Source organism: Nelusetta ayraudi, unplaced genomic scaffold, assembly GCF_046127955.1.
Source record: "Nelusetta ayraudi isolate G7.1 ecotype Tasmania unplaced genomic scaffold, CSIRO-AGI_Nayr_v1 ptg000136l, whole genome shotgun sequence".
NCBI lineage: Eukaryota > Metazoa > Chordata > Actinopteri > Tetraodontiformes > Monacanthidae > Nelusetta > Nelusetta ayraudi.
Genome location: NW_027466186.1, coordinates 774816 through 790813, shown reverse-complemented (window position 1 = coordinate 790813; position 15998 = coordinate 774816). Strand labels below are relative to the sequence as shown.

The 15998-nt window shown below is 42.4% G+C and overlaps 1 protein-coding gene across 2 annotated transcripts in view; it reads left to right on the top strand.

The window, feature by feature from the left end:
• The first annotated feature begins 2252 nt into the window (after positions 1-2252).
• The window catches only part of me1 (malic enzyme 1, NADP(+)-dependent, cytosolic), an 89725-nt gene continuing 75979 nt past the window's right edge, over positions 2253-15998 (top strand). For both annotated transcript variants that reach the window (XM_076012886.1, XM_076012885.1), the window contains exon 1: positions 2253-2601. In XM_076012886.1, the coding sequence (XP_075869001.1) occupies positions 2473-2601 (129 nt within the window). In that variant the 5' untranslated portion in view covers positions 2253-2472. The remainder of the gene's footprint in view (positions 2602-15998) is intronic.

Below are 15998 nucleotides of genomic sequence, written 5' to 3'. Positions count from 1 at the left end.
TAAAATATAACTTGAGATAAATCCAGTGGAACCTATGATCATTGCATAAATTATAGTCAACTATTGTGTTAATCTTGCAATACAGCACATTTGTTGAAATTTCAAGTGTTAAAAGTTGCTGATCGATTTGTAACAGCTCCAATCCAAAGCTGCTCTTCATGCTTGCAAGCACGTCAAGATTGTGTTTCATTATTTTTACAGGGCTCCCTTTTCCTGATACCTGAATTTCATGGTGAAGCCTTGACTTGTACCCTGTGAGATTAGCTGGTCAAAATTCCAGAAGCAGTTGCAGTGTAAAAACTGCTTCACTGTCATTGTCTGCCTTTGGACCTGTGGCCTTGGTCAGAGGCTGTCTAAACACTTTGGCACAGTAAGTCAGCCTGATTAGACATGTGAAATATATGGACTGCAACAGGAAGATGGACTATGGTATGCGATTGCTTACTGAATGACTAAGCATCCAAAGCTACTTTGATCACATCTTTTTAGTAGACCAGCGGCGTTTCTCCAAACTCCCCGTGCATTCCTTATGCCCCTCCCACTGCCAACTGGGATCCCACTCAAAAATAGCTTATGATGTAGAAACAGGTGGCATGTGTTTACCATCCAAATACGGTCTGAAATTTTGATAGACCCAGAGACTGTCTGCAAACAATAACATTGGCGTTGGCAAACCATTTCTTCAGGGCTTTGATTTAGTACTCACATTGTGGAGCTACTGAATTGTAAATACCTGACAATTTTATTAGCGTAAAAAGAATGTATGAGTGCAGTGGCCGTTGTAATACAAACACAACTGTATGACAAAGTTATATGCTAATTTTGGATGTGCTCCACGGTGGAGAGAATTTAAAAAATAACTCCACCAAAACTTATACAAGGTATAACTTCACCACAACACGTTGCAGTCAATATGGTGAAATGCAATTTTGTCAACTTCAGCCCTACCTGGCTTTGCAGCCTGGCTAATTGGATTATCTTGCGAGAGCATAGCTTTGCAAGGCGTTGGTTATTGTGGTTATCGCATGAGCGTCCACAGGTATAGATCCAACATGACACAGTGACACAGACAGAGAGAACTGCATTCTACAAAGAGATGCTTATTCTTATTCTTCTTACTATACAACACAACAAAACAAACCCCTAGTGACCCCCTGTCAACCTCAACAGCCTGTCTAAATGATATTGCTGGCTTATATTTCTTGCTCCTGCAGAGAGGCATGCACATCTAGCAAAGATAATGATGTATTTTCACTGGAGCTGAAACTTGGGACAAAGCCTTTCATTCATTCATTCATTCATCCAAAACATGGACTCTGCTACGTTTATATCTCTCAGCAGAGATATCAGTCTGGTAGTGCGGCCAGACAAAATTGAAGTTCACCCACAGCGTGGCATGATTTGCAGGGGGCGATAGGAGGGAGGTCTCACATTCTTTCCAGTAGTTTAAGGGTCTGATGGGTCCATCTTTTCTTTTCCATTCAGTTCTGCAGACACACCTGACTGGCAGGCATTATCAGGTCACCCATCTTCAGACATCTGGCATGGGTTCAACCTCACTCTGAGTTTTCAGACAGGTTCACAGAGGGTTCAGCCCCCACTTATGTCACCAGTATGCTGACAGGGCGCTCTCAAATAAAAAGCAGCCCAGAAATAATTTAAATTTGGAGGAAATGTATATCCCTGTGATTCTAGAAGAAATACCAAAGTCCTCTCTGATAAAGTGAATTAAACAGACCAACATGTTTTTTTTTATTTTTTGTTTGTTTTGAGTTACCACACCAAAATAAGTCAAATAGACAGAAAGTTTTACCAATTGCCAGCCTGCTGGGGTATTTTCTGTAAATCAGGTCCCACTGACTAGGGTTACATAACTCTAACTGAAACTACAAGTCATAACTCTGCTGAACCTGAAGGTTGACCTTCGCCGTCATTTACCTTAACCCTGACCACAGCCCTGAGATACACCATGTCATAAAACAATCTGAGGTATTTGTAACCTTAGTAATGACTGGGGGGGGAAACTCCTAAGTCAATAGTTAAATTGACCAGGTACAGTATATCCAAATAACAAATGTTGTTGTTGTTGTTGTTGTTTTTTTTTAAAGGTATGTACAAAAGCAAAAATGACCTCCTCGAAGTTAGTAGGTTGAAGTTATTACATTTCACACACACACACGTGTTTCATTTAAATATTTAAATAACGCAACAGGGGAAATGAATGTTGTTTAGAAAATCCCAGTTGTGGTTTTGTAACGACCGGAACAGACAGATAGAGTGTGCTCACATAAAGAAGTCTAGTGTCTGGTCGTTTAATAGAGATACTCGTGTCGATAAGGACTTTAGGGCTCTTCTTAAACCGGGTCCAACAACAGGGGCAGAGCACAGCAGAGCTCTTCGGCGGTTCGACCTGCGCATCCACTTGTTGAGTTCACGACACTTCACCGCCGCTCTATTTAAAGAGGCAACAACATGGCACACGGTCTGGTCAGGCGGGAGTCGGTGGACACTGAGATGCATAAGTCCGGGGACAAGAGAAAAACCTTTGTCTTTACCAAGAAGAGGGGCTACGATGTCACCAGAAACCCGCACCTCAATAAGGTGAGTGGCGTCTCGGTTGAGACAGTAAACTCCGTTTGCAGCGGGCAAACGCTCAACAAGCTAGCGGGTGCCTTCAGGGGCTGTGGGAAACTGTACAACTGTAAACATACCGGCAACATACAGTATATCCTCAAGTGCCCCAACAGCTGATTATGATGGCCATGAGCTGTTACGCGACAACTCAACATTCGTTTCTAGAATTCTTTTGTCAGCTTTCAGTTTCTTAATATCAGCAGCGTTCGAACAACAGCTACTTGTTGCTAAGTGACTTGGCGTTAGCTGCTAACAGTTTTATCAACATAATTTCTTTAGTAAGCGTACAGGCTACTGCTATATTTTGTTTATTGATTGGACTGATATTTGTTTTTAATTACATACGTTTTCTTTCCGTCGGTCTAAAAAAACAACCCTGACCGAGTAATGAACGCAGCATTATCTGGAGGTTTAGGTATCAGCTTTAGCCCTGGTTATATTTAGATTTAAAGAGTCCAAACGCTGTGGTCAGACGAAGAGGGGCTTTTGTACACAGTGCTGCGTCATGTATTGCAACACGAAATGTACAGCAGTGCACTTTTTAGTGCTGTTTTAACACAATGAATGGCGAGTGAAGCCCACTGCCCCCCACAGTTGGTTCCCTCTGAATGTTACACGAAACTGAACTTGAAAGCTGATCTCCTGCCAAGTACCAAGCCAATATTACCTACAGCATGTACTGCATATTTCTTAGGTCAGAGCCTGTTGTTGTATTTTTTTTTTATACAGAAAAATGAGGAAGAAGGCGTGACATTTCAGTAAGCAGCGAAAAATGCGGAGTGGTTTCCTGGCAGATCACAAGATGAGCTGCTGACTTTGCATATTATGTGCGATAAAAACCCTGCCATTGTTTTCTGATAACACTGCTTCCACTCTTTCCTGTGGAGTTAGTGTCATGCGTGTTTTCCGAAGGCATGCCGAACAAAAGGCACACGCGTGGTCTTTTAGCCTTTCCAGTGCTTTCTGTGGGTTTGTGCGTTGGGATGGGGCCCCAGAGGTCAAGCCGTGGTGACTGGGACTCTGTCCATGGTGCTGACTGACCATCCAAAACGTCTGACTGAATTCACGGCCAAGCTAAAGTCAAGTTCGCCTCGACAAACAGCCTGTTGCATGACTGCCCTTTGTCAAAGTCAGTCTATATATAGAACACTTAACCAGTCTGTTTCTGCCCTCTGAGTTTTTTTCATGCTATGGTCGGGCCTCTATGTTTCTCCTCTGAGCAACAGAAAAACATGGGAAACTACAAATGCCCCATCGCTATCCATGTTGTAGACATCATTCGATTTTGTATCACCACAAACCTTTTTTTAAGAATAAAGCTGCCCTGACATGATAAGTGCGACTGAGAGCCTGGGTGGTGCAGACAGCCAGCTGATAAGTCACTCAGTGTGTGTGCGTGGAGAGAGGGGCGGGGGGCTGGCGACTTCAACAGAGGCCTATTTGTGAGGGCAGTTAATGACCCCACTCCTGAGACCTCTCCATACTGTGCGTCAGGCCCCTGTGTTTGTTTTCAAGTGTGCATGCTGTGATGGGGGCGGGGCTGCACACATGCAGTTAAAACTCCCTCTGCACTGTGTTTTATTGAGATATAATCTATAAGACATGAATGTCAGGCTTTGTTGCTTAATTGGGATGTGATGCATGAACTTCTTAGTATCAGTGCTGCATGTTGTATATTCTTTGATCAATCCCTCTAATCACTGTATGTTAATCTACATTTCCGTCCTCTGAATTTCTCCACGTGACAGTTTTGCTTTTTTGTTCGATGAATGAGGATGGACAACAGTGAAGCCTGTTTCTTAGAATTATAGTTTTGCAGTACAGCTAATCTTTTGAGATTTCATTAATAAATCCATCAAGTGTTGCATCCTTTCTGCTGTGATGAACACAGAAGCAAGTTTTCTCTCAAAGCCACATGTATTTCCCTGACTGTGATGAATATAGATTCTGTCTATCTGTCCTAATTTATATCTATTTTAAAAACATCACTGAATGATTTCCCCAATGACAAAATGTTTATTCTCTACTGCCATCTGGCCTTGAGAATTTCTACAGCCATTTTTCGAGATGTGTGCAACTTTTTAAATGAAGACGTGCTATAAGAAGTCTAATCTAATCTGCAGGAGTCATTTTGTGGCTGGATTGTGTTCTTTGGCATCAACCCAAGCGGCAATAATTGTCAGTAGAATATTGTACCATGACCATTTCAATTATTTGACTTCAAACGAAACCTCAAGCAACCTCTAAATTTGCTTTACAAATCACATTTTAAATTCCTTAAAAAAAAAAAAATCAGAAGGAATAATAATTTTAAGTGAATTGCAGATATTTTGTATCTTTTTTTTTTTGTACATATCTTTGTTCTCTTGTGAACCTTATCAGAATTGTTGGACTAGGTGACTAGGGTCTTGAAGATTAAGTGACTATATTAACCTGATATGTAAAGTTTTGTTCAAGCATGTATTTATACTTAATCTGCACCTTTCTTGGCACACTTCATGAAACGGGCCCCTGGGAGCAATAAACCTGGCACAGTAAACTGTTAGTTTACCTCTCATTTACACTTTGGGACCCTGAATGGACCCAGTGTACGACGTGGATGTTAAAGAGGGTCAGATACTGTGGGCTGACCTAAATGTTATGCAAAAATCAGATGATCAGGCACTTCAGATGGTGCATTTTAATAAACGTCTTTGCATCTTGAAAACAGGAACTTTTTAAAATTAGATTTAAGACAGATTTTCTTTGCCTCCAGCCAGTGGCATCTTTGTTCTTGCTTTACAACAAAAGCTTTTCTTCTCTCTGTAATGTCGGCTAGCCAAAATGAGGTCACAGTGTGTGTCATTACACCCAAAAGGGCTCTAAACTGGAATTGAAACTCTCAGCCACAATACGTGTCCACTGACCAATATGTTGCCTGCTTTGTGGATTATGGGGACGTGGTGGTGTATTTAAAAACACTGTCTACATCTTTTTACATTATAATGAACTACACATTTTATTAAGCACTTCAGTGCTGTCTTATTCTCCTGCTTTATTTGGTGACTATTTTTGGCTTGCCATCAGCTGGCTCAGGTGACCCAGAATGCAGGCACCCTTAAACACATACAGGCTAAAGACATGACAGAAAAAAGGGTTTCTTATGCAGCCAGGTGAACCGTCCACTGTCAGCCCTGTTCATGAACCGGACCAAGGAAATTAGAGGGGACGGTAGGAAATGACTGCTAAAGCGTGAAGCGACCTATCACAGGCAGCCTTCTGTGACTTGGGGATTGGCATATAGCTGCCCCCACCTACAGTTTTCAGTGAGCTCTGGGGATGAGGTGTGTTTACATCCCCCAGCTGGTCCACTTCAGCCCTAATAGGAGCCAGTCACAGCACAACCTGCTAATTGACGCCAAGGGAAGAGGCGCTGAAAGCCCCCTGTCCTCACGTCGACCGGCTTCGATTTCCCTTCAGCCTCACCCGCTGTCAGACCTCGCGCGTGCGGTGCTGACTCATGTGCGCAACGCGCAAACACACACACACACGTGAAAAGTAGACGTGACTCCCTCCATATAAAACGGGGGCTAGGTGGGATGGAGGCGGGACGGAACCTGGATGTTGTGGGTGTGTTTTTTAGTGCTTGCTGCGCGATAAAGCAACAAAGTGGGGCGCGACGTGCAGAAAGGGTTCTCTGTGGAGAGGAGTAAAAGTCTGGACACGCTCCACAGACGTCCTCTGTTTCCCTGCTTGATCTCACATTAATGAGGCATCTGTACGGATCTTGACCCTCAGTACGTCTCACTGACGTTGGTTCCGCTTTGAATAATAACAACAACAACATCAACGACCACCTTAAAAAAAAAAAAAAAATGCTCTTAAGCACACCAACCTGGATGCTGTTTCACACCAAATCTGGTGCTAACAGACACCCATTCAGTTATTTTGTTATTTTTTTAATGCGATGGTGAAGCTGTGAGACGTGCAGTCGGCGCAAGGCATTTAACTCACAAGCACAAAACACGTGACGCGTGTCCACTCCCTCGCGCTTTATCAAAACGCAGCCAAAATACCTTTGGAAAATTGCCGCCTTCTTGTGTTGTTGACCAAGCCCATTTGGACTCGACTCAAAACCTGAGAAGAGCTTAGCTGCAATCATGGAGTTTTTAATGTTTTTTTTTTTTTTTTTTTTGAGCATCAAATAACACATAAAAGAAGAAACGGAATTTGCTTGAAAAGAGTCAGGCAATGATCAAGACATTTTGGCGAGACTTAAAATACAAAAAGGTCCAGCTGGCCCCACTCAACATTCAGCTGGTGATTTCAATGGAAACAATAGCCAACACAATCACCATGAGAAGTGTGCTTGCAAAGCATCAACCGCAATAGTGGAGGTAAAAGTATCTGCATTATCTCTACAAGAAAACCCATACTGATCCTTTTGATGCCGCAGTCATATTGTACTCGTAGACATTTCCAAAATCACTAACATTTTGCATGATCAAGGCCCACTAGAGCTTAAATTAAGTACTCGTGCTGGGACGTCGCTGCAATTGGATGCCCCATTTGCAACCACAACTTCCTCATGTTACTTTGCGGGATGGTCTGTCTGATGCAAGACTGGAACCAGCCGTCTGTGTTCATGGCTTGCAAAGAACGACAGTGAATCTGATTCTGCGTTGAGGATGTGCTGGTGTGCCAAGTGGTAATAATCCTGATAGGCCTGTGCTGCAACTGGAAACCATTAGGATCTCATGTTAAATACACGCTGGTTTGGCTGCACCCAACTTCTGCTCTCTGGAAAGATTTCTTCTTGACCTGCTTTTCATTATCCTTTCACTGAGATCAAAGTGAATTTAGCAACAAACCAGCAACAACAACACTGACCCAAATGTATGGCCTTTAATTTTGAAATAGAAATGTTTGTGTTTGTGTGGTAAGGATTGTCCTCACTGGGCGTGTGCGAACCTTTTTGTTGGTTGCGGCATGGTGACTGATCCCATGCTTAGCATAATGAGTTCTAGCTTCCCTGTTCCACTCCCCAAGGCCTGATAAGTTTTTTTTTGCGGTACGGGCACTTGGAATTAGATTATGTCACAATTGGTAGAATGTGGCAGAGACAACACAACTTAATGCCCCGTCACTGAAAATAGACAGTGCAGCTCTGAACTTTGTTTCCCACTGCAGCAGACTGCAGTGACACAAAGACAAAGATTATTGTCTGCACAGTCATGACCAATAAAAGCTCTCTGGGGGGAATCGGGTTTTAAGTTGTGGTGTATCAAAGCAATTCATTTGTTTGTGCTGTCAGCTATGTTTCCCATGTGGCTTTGCAATATTTCCCTTTTTTTCCTTTGTCTCAATCTGCGTGTCACTATTCATGATATGACAATACACAGGATAAAGTAAACAATGAGTCCCTTCTGTTCCTAGTTCTAATTATGGTTAACCTACCAGTCATCACCTTTGCGTTTCATTTGATACTTTTTCTCAGAGCTAGTTCTCAGGCAAAATCTTCTTTGTTATCTGAGGAGAAAATAAGTTAATGTAGACTTTGCACACAAGTAGTCAGCCAGTACTTGTTAACGCTTGAGTAGCAGCATCATGTCAACGTTTCATTTTTACTCTGGAAATGGAAGCGAAGTTTCATGTAAAACTTTTATCCCAAATGTAAACTTCCCCCCGAGCAGTAGTGATCAAAGATGTCTTGTGGACGTTAATGTACAGCGTCACATTGTGTCTGATTGTTCCCCACGGGAAATCCTTATACTGCTTCTGTACACGTTTTTTTTTTTTTTTTTTGTCTTGTCTTGTCTTGTCTTGTCTTTTTTGTCTTGCGTGAAACTTTACAGTCCTGGCTTGCGAGTCGAGATTAGCACACCAAAACAGAACCAGGAAATTGACCCATTTCTCCCTGTTTATGTGGATATATGCTGTGACAGACATGCAAATCTTTAATTTTAATCATTCAGTTGATGTGGTGATGACGAGTAGTGTCTCCATAGACAGGGGTTTGGGGACGGACAACAAGCAGGGAGGGGCAGGGATATTTTCACAATGCCTCACTGTGTATTGGCCTATATTACAAGCTGTTCAGATGTGGATGACAGTGGCGAGTGTACGTGAGGTTTATCCTGATGATGTTGGCAGTCAGATTACAAGCCCTTGTTTAAATGAGCGCTAAAAATGGGACAAAAGCTTCTGTGTTTAGACGCCGTGCCGGGTAGTTGAGCTTGTCGGTTCCCCTCACTAAGCGGACCGCAGAGCTCCCCTGAATATATGCCTGAAGTGTGTGTGTGTGTGTGTGTGTGTTTGTGTGCACGCAGCCCCAGGTGTGGCTAGGTGTTTCACCGTAAGTGCACATCACTAGACATTCCTCTGATGGACTGAAGTGGATCAGCCAGACAAAGAAAAGGCACACCCTTGTTCCTTTCTAGCAACCAACCCCAACTTGAGCCTCTCTCTTACACACACACATACACACACACACACACACACACACATGCTCTATGTTTCAGAAAACCGTTTAAATTGGTTGTTAACCTGCAGCCCCTCAAGTGCTTTTATCAGGGTTGTTCAAGGGTGGCTGAAAAGAAACCTGTAATATGATGACTGCCACTGTCTGACACCCCCACCACACACACACTCACACACACAGACCACCACCGCATACACTCATTGTGTTGTTTATTCAGCACACTCCGAGGCTCAATTTAACGCCCCACCCCCACCCACGAGCCAGACAGTCTGAGCATCGTCACTTTTTCTCATGAAGATCATTTCAAGCATCCCACCATCGTCACCCATCTGCGGCCCAGCCTGTTTTCCTCAAGGATGCGTGTGTGAGTGATATGAAGAGCAGTAGGAAGCAGGAAGGCAACTCACTGTGGAATGTGTAGCAGAAACTAAAACTGCATTTTAATGGTCTCAAATAAGCCACCTTTGAGAAAAAGGGTATATGCAGTTGCAATTTTAGTGTCTTATAAGTCTAAGAAACTTCTAAATAATTGTCTAATTAAAGCATTCAAATGATTCTTAGACTGGAGAAAGCAGCCAAATGCAGCCGTTTACAAGTCTCCCTGTACAGACTAGAGACGCAACAACAATTTCACGTGACCGCGCAGTGAACAGATCTTTTTTTGAAAAACAGTGTTTGCAGGGACAGTTTCATGTATCTATTTACTTTGTCATTAATAAGGAAACAATATTCTGTCAAATTTTATTGTTGAATGACTACTGTTTATGAGAACAAGGTCATTAAGAAGAGACCTTGGCTGGGGTCTTTGGGTCTAAAATCCAACCGCTTATCTCAAGCAGGGCCAATACAAACACGAGAAGGAAAAACAGCAAACTTTAGGTGGCTGTTTTGTCTCTGAATTGAAAAGCTGTGCCCCTTATCGCTGGCTACAAGTTACAGCATCAGTGAAGACTCTGTTCTGGCTTTTCTCATTCACTTACCAGCACTAATGTTTGCTTTTTGAAGAAAAAGAAACTTTACGTTTTTAGTCTTGGTGTTGTTAAAGAGCTGCCATGTAGGTGGTCACTAAGACGGAGATTTTTATCATCGCAAATCTTTCAACGTGGCCCTCGCTTAAGGTTGACACTGACATTGAAAACTACTGGCTCCCCTGGTGAGGCCGCAGAGGCGTGAGGGCTAATTGAGCTATTTTGGGTCAACCCCTGAAATTGGATTGGCTCCTTGTTGAACTGAAAAAAGAGATTAAATGTAGACTTTCAGTGTTACGGCGGCGGGTCAGCCAGTGGACACGAGACGGAGTAGGATTTTTGTCTCATGGTTTATTGTTGTTTTAAGTAAGTGAAATCTTCCGATGACTAACCAGAAAAGTATTGTTTTTCCTCGGCTCCAGATCAGGGTTGCGCGGTACCTTTTGTCAAGAGAGTTAACAGTTCCTGTAAAGTCTTTGTAAAATAAAGGGTTTGTCTGAAGGTTTAATAGGTGCGAAAGATGGCAACTGAGACCCGAGGCCGAACAGTGTTGCCGCTGTCCTCAGATTTTTGGATGCTTTCCCAGCAACGCTCAGGCTCCTAAGGGACCGTGAGCTGACAGAATGAAAGGGCTGCCTCAAGGGGATTGGCTTTTGAAGAACCCCTGCACATCCACCACCTCCACCCACTAAGGGCTGCCCTCCTTAAGTCAACAGCTGCTCAGCTTTCAGGGCAGTTTGACCAATAAGTGTGTCTGTACATTCACAAGTTGACACCTCTTGATTTAAGGAGCCCTGTGCCCGCGTATTTGCTCAGGATGAGGAATTTAAGACCCGCTCTTTGGTGCGTGTCGGAGCTTAGCGTTGCTAGGTGGGGATCATGACTCGTGCAAGTGAGAGGGGAAATTAGAGGCAAAGTGTCTGTCTTGCCTCACATGGCAAGAGATGTTCTGTACTACTGCCATGAAAGAGTATCTTGCAGAAGAGAAGGGAGGACAACTAACAGGACATGTTTCATGAAAAGTTATACTTGGAATTGGACCTATGGTTTGTTGAAAATACTGCTGAAAGTGTCAAAAATAAAATTTAGTTTCTGAAGTCTGGATAAAGGATGACTCAACATATCACAATAACCTGGTTTTCCTATAAGTTCCCTATGGTATCCTTCTATTGGCTGACAGAGCTGCATTATTTTGTGTGAAGAATTTAGGAAAACTTACCCCATTGTTGTTTCACTGTGGTGGTTTAGCTGCTTCATTGATGAGTGTTCAATGTGTTCCCCCAGCAAAAAACATTTTTGTGTTTGATTTGTTCAATTATAAAGATAGTTTGTAATTGTAACATTTAGGGGGGGGAGGGAGCTTTAGGTTCCAAAAAAAACATAGCACATAAGATTAGTTTAGTTGTAATAGTGCTTCTTGGCAATACATTTTACACTGTTAGGAAGCTTATTTTCCTATGAAATCGTACAGATTTTGAAAGCAACACGCATTTGCTGGATTAACTGCGGAGTGTGTGAGTTGTGCCAATGAAAATTTAGCCAAATCTTATCTGCCAACTGCTTATTATGCTGTTGCTCTTGAATCTCTATTGCTCTTGTTTTGACCTCCTGCAGCCCCCAGGTACTGACACTCATGTGCCTGATTTGTCAGTGAGCTGCCTTTTAAAAACAACAGAAAAAGATAAAGAATAAATACAGGGAGCAATTTGCAAGACTAGAGGAGCAAAAATTATCTACAGGCATGTCAAAGAGTTTAACGTGGAGGTTACAACTGGCAGTAAAAGACCTGATTTCTGTACTTTGAATGCGAAGGGCAAAGACTTTCTGGTATTTTGAATGAATAATCGTTAAAAAATTGTTTTAGCATTTAATTGGCTCTTTACCAGATTTGTATGTCAATCAGATCCGATGGAAACATTCCATTGTCATTTGCAGTCTACCAGCTGAACTATTGCTGAACCCCTACATAACATCTGATGTCATTATTTGCAGCAATCAGACATGTTGATGGAGAAAACAACTATCTGTCTAATAGACGTGTATTGTCCCCGTAAACAAAGATTAAATGCCATCATCATCATCATGCTCGGCCCGCTAATGAATCCATTCGTTTCGGAATGCGAGAGTCCCTTACACGGCACATTTGTTGGGAGGCATTCGCTGGGAAAAGCTTAGTCAGTCTGCGAGATCCTGAAAAGAGACGGATGGGAGCTGATGCGTGCTCTTTCTCTTCCTCCGGAGAGGAAAGGATGGATTTAGAGGGCTTTTTTCTCAGGGCAATTGCTCTTGAACTCTGCCATGGCTGCCACTGCAGCAGGAAACAGATGGAGGGGGATCTGCCCTGTTGCTGAGAAAATGTACAGGATTTGGACACAGTGGGTCGATTTATGGCTTAATGCAAGAAACAAAGAGGTTCACCGGAAAAAGATCATGATGGTGAATGATGGTTTCAATTTTCTAATAAGAAAGGTGGTCTTAGAGGAGTCTTTTGACTCCATTGGTCTTCAAACATCCATCGGTGTGTGGAATGTCTCTGAAGTCCTATCATTATCAAGCACCAAAAGATAAATACACTCAGAGGCACGTTTGGTTGAGATTGTCGCCCCATTTCATAAAGAATGGTACAGTTTGTCCATTGGGGCTACGTTTCCGTTCTGCTCTATAAATTATTGACAGTGTCTTTGTGTGTTTCATGTAACACCCATGGCCTACAAATTCCTGCCCCTTTTCTTCATGGAAGATGGCCTGAAGTGAATGTAAAGAATTAGAACAGACTGTGTGTACTAGCCATACAAAGCATATGGCGTTTGGGTTTTTCAAACTCCATTCTAAATGCAGGCTTTCTGAGGCTTCATGCAGTTATATAGTTGATTTCTTCTGTCTGGTGCCGAAGGGATTAACAGGTGGTCTGGAGTTTGTCTCTTTGGCAGATGAGTTGGTTTAATTTCAGGCCTGTATGTCACTGTCACTGAGGATGGGTCATTCAATCATAAAATCAAACAAAATATTTGAGATGTTTCAAAATTACAATGGAGGCATGCCAAAAAAGAGAGGTGTTTCTAATGGCTTTCCTCCAACACTCCAAAAACATGAACATGAAGCAAACTGGGAATGCGAAATTGGCCATGAGATAGTAGGATTTCTGCAAGTAAAAATGTTAGTTTCAGTGGTTGTTTGTCTTTCTATGTAGCCCTGCGATAAACTGGCAACTACTCCAGGGTGTCACCTGGCCTTCCATAGACAGCTAGGATGCTCATGAGTGCAGGAGTAGCAGGAATAGAAAATGAATGAATAAACCAGTGCTTTGTTTATTTGACTGTTGGCTGGGAAATTGTGCAGATTTATTTTGTCAACTTTAAAAGGCAACAAATCAGGCAGTTACCACCTGCTCCCCTTACAGCTGAAAGGAACGGAGAACCCTCTGCCACTTCACTTTTTAACATTCTGGCCGGCTGAGAAACCTCGAGACTTCAGGAAACATCCTGCTGGTTGTGTTACTGGAAAAGTGAGGAGCCCTAAATCATGAGTTAAAAGAAATGTGGAAACCAGAGCAGTTTGTGTAAAATATGGGCACAGTGAGAAATCTGACAGTTCGGTCCAAGCCTAAGTGGTGCACTGGTATAATGATGACAGACATAGTGACATTTGCACACATGTGTTTAAGATTTAGTGGCTTCTATTGGTAACAGAGCACATTAGAAACAATTTTATTGTTAATCTTCCTGATCACATTTACTTACCATTGTACCAATACCTGCTCTTTATGTTGATATAAATGCTTATTATTAGAAAATGTTATTTTAAGGATCTTTTTCATGCTAGTAGTAAATTCAAACTTTTGTTGATGATTTCACACTTTGAATTTTTGAACAGTCTAAGTTCTGTTAACAGCTTTAACGGAACGAGAAGGGTTGTTTTAATGAAGCTATATCTGAACAGTTAATTGTTTGGACTACTGAATCACTGTGTCATTTATTTCTGTTTATAGATACTCGCATAAGTTAACATGTTTAAGATGTTAGGACTTACAACCCCTCACCTCTGACATGTGGCAGGTCTTCACGGCACGTTTTGCGTCACTCTGAGGTCGTTATTAGAGATACACTGTGGCCAGTTGGAAAGAATTTTCCTTCCTCTTGTGCCTGTTGAGACTGATCCCAGCGTAACTAGAGGGGGACTGGGCCATGGTGCACACAGTTTCTCAGACATGTAAATCCAAGCACTCAGTCAAGTGCACAACAGGTCCTATAAAAATGTACAATGCTTCAATGGCACACCTGTAGGCTGGCAGGAGGCAGGAATCCATAAATAATTTACTCACCCACTTCCTTTACTCAATTAGTATCAATAAAGAAAACATTCACTCTCACTTTATATTAACGGAAACACCAGACACCACTGCTTGGAATTCTAGTGCTCTGGATTAGGGTTCAAATCTTTATCCCTTCAGTGACACAGAAGTACTTTGATGCACTTCAACACTGCTACAGCTGTAGTATGTTAAAGAGAAAACCAGCGCTAGGTGTCTGAGGTCAAGGGTCAGCGAGCGTATGATTCCTGGCATGTGTGGAAATTCAGCAGTGAATCCAGGAGAGTTGGGTCATTTTGGGGTTTTTGAGTTTGCATTTCGGATGTGTGTCAGTACTCTTAGGAAAGAGCCTTTGGTAGATTTCAAGGTTATCTGTCACCTCTGGAGTTTTTCCACTCTTTGCTCTGTGGCGATTTACTTTAACAAAGGCAAAGCAGATGTTGTATCTTGATACAAATGGACATTTCAGACGCTGCTGATATGTTGTGTACATTTTATGAAATTGTGGGAGCCATGGGCTGACATTTGTTGGTGACTCCCACTGACAGATTTCAATGGGTTTAAGCTGTCTTACCTCACTGACCTGACCATCCAGTTTCAGACACATCGGTAATAGAGCCATTTCACAAAGCCAAGCTACACAGACAATACTCTATGTCATCATCCCTGCTGCAGGAGCAGTTCTAAGACCAGAGAGAACTGAAAACATTTGTAAGGAAGAAGAAAGTGGGTCAGAGAACCTAAGGTAGCTTGCTGTGGAGGTGATGAGCATTGATTTAAAGGTGTTTGGCTGCACCATGGCAGAAATTATGATATTCATTGGCAGGACAGGAGAGGTGGCTCTTAAGGTCAGTTCCAAGTTGAATGTGGGCCAGGAATTATTTATGCCTTTCAGCACTCGAGAGACACTACAACTTGGCTGCTGCCTGCTGCACGACCAAAGATTGAACTTTTCTTTGGGAAAGAGACGGACAGAGTGCCAACAGAGTAAGGTGTTGGGCTCAACAGTGATCACCTACTATATGTAATGAGTCTCATTATGTTCAGGTATTTCATGCCTTTTTGTTGTTGTTGAACCATTGAATGTAGAAGGTGGCATTATATAAGGTGGTCATTTGAGCTTCTGCTTTGAAATCAAGTGTTCATTTGATCTTCAAGGGCTTCTGTCTGAGAAGATGTTAGCATATCGGCAAGCAAAGAACTCAGAAAAACTGCTAGAGATATTTCAAATCATCAAAATGCACCTATAATGCACTACAATCTTTAAAGGGGAATTTAATTTGATTTTCTTCTGAATGCATGTAAACCCTTTTCCAGTAATTTCACCTTAAAGCACAATATTGTAGCCAGTAGTGTGCCACACCTACAACTCAGGGCCTGCAACCACAAAAAACACAAAAAAAAACTCTAGCCTTTTTAAAGGTCAAATGAATAAAAGATGTTGGGTGAAAACATATGGAATGTGTTCTGCGGCCACAGCAGGACGTCTCTGCTTCATGATGGATCGCCGTCTTGCCACTGTTTCCACTACACTGCCGATACCTATGGAGTTTGTAAGTATAGGATGACCACATCTGAACAATGAGTGCAGTGAAAGGTCTCTGTGAGACGTGTGGTATGATGCCCT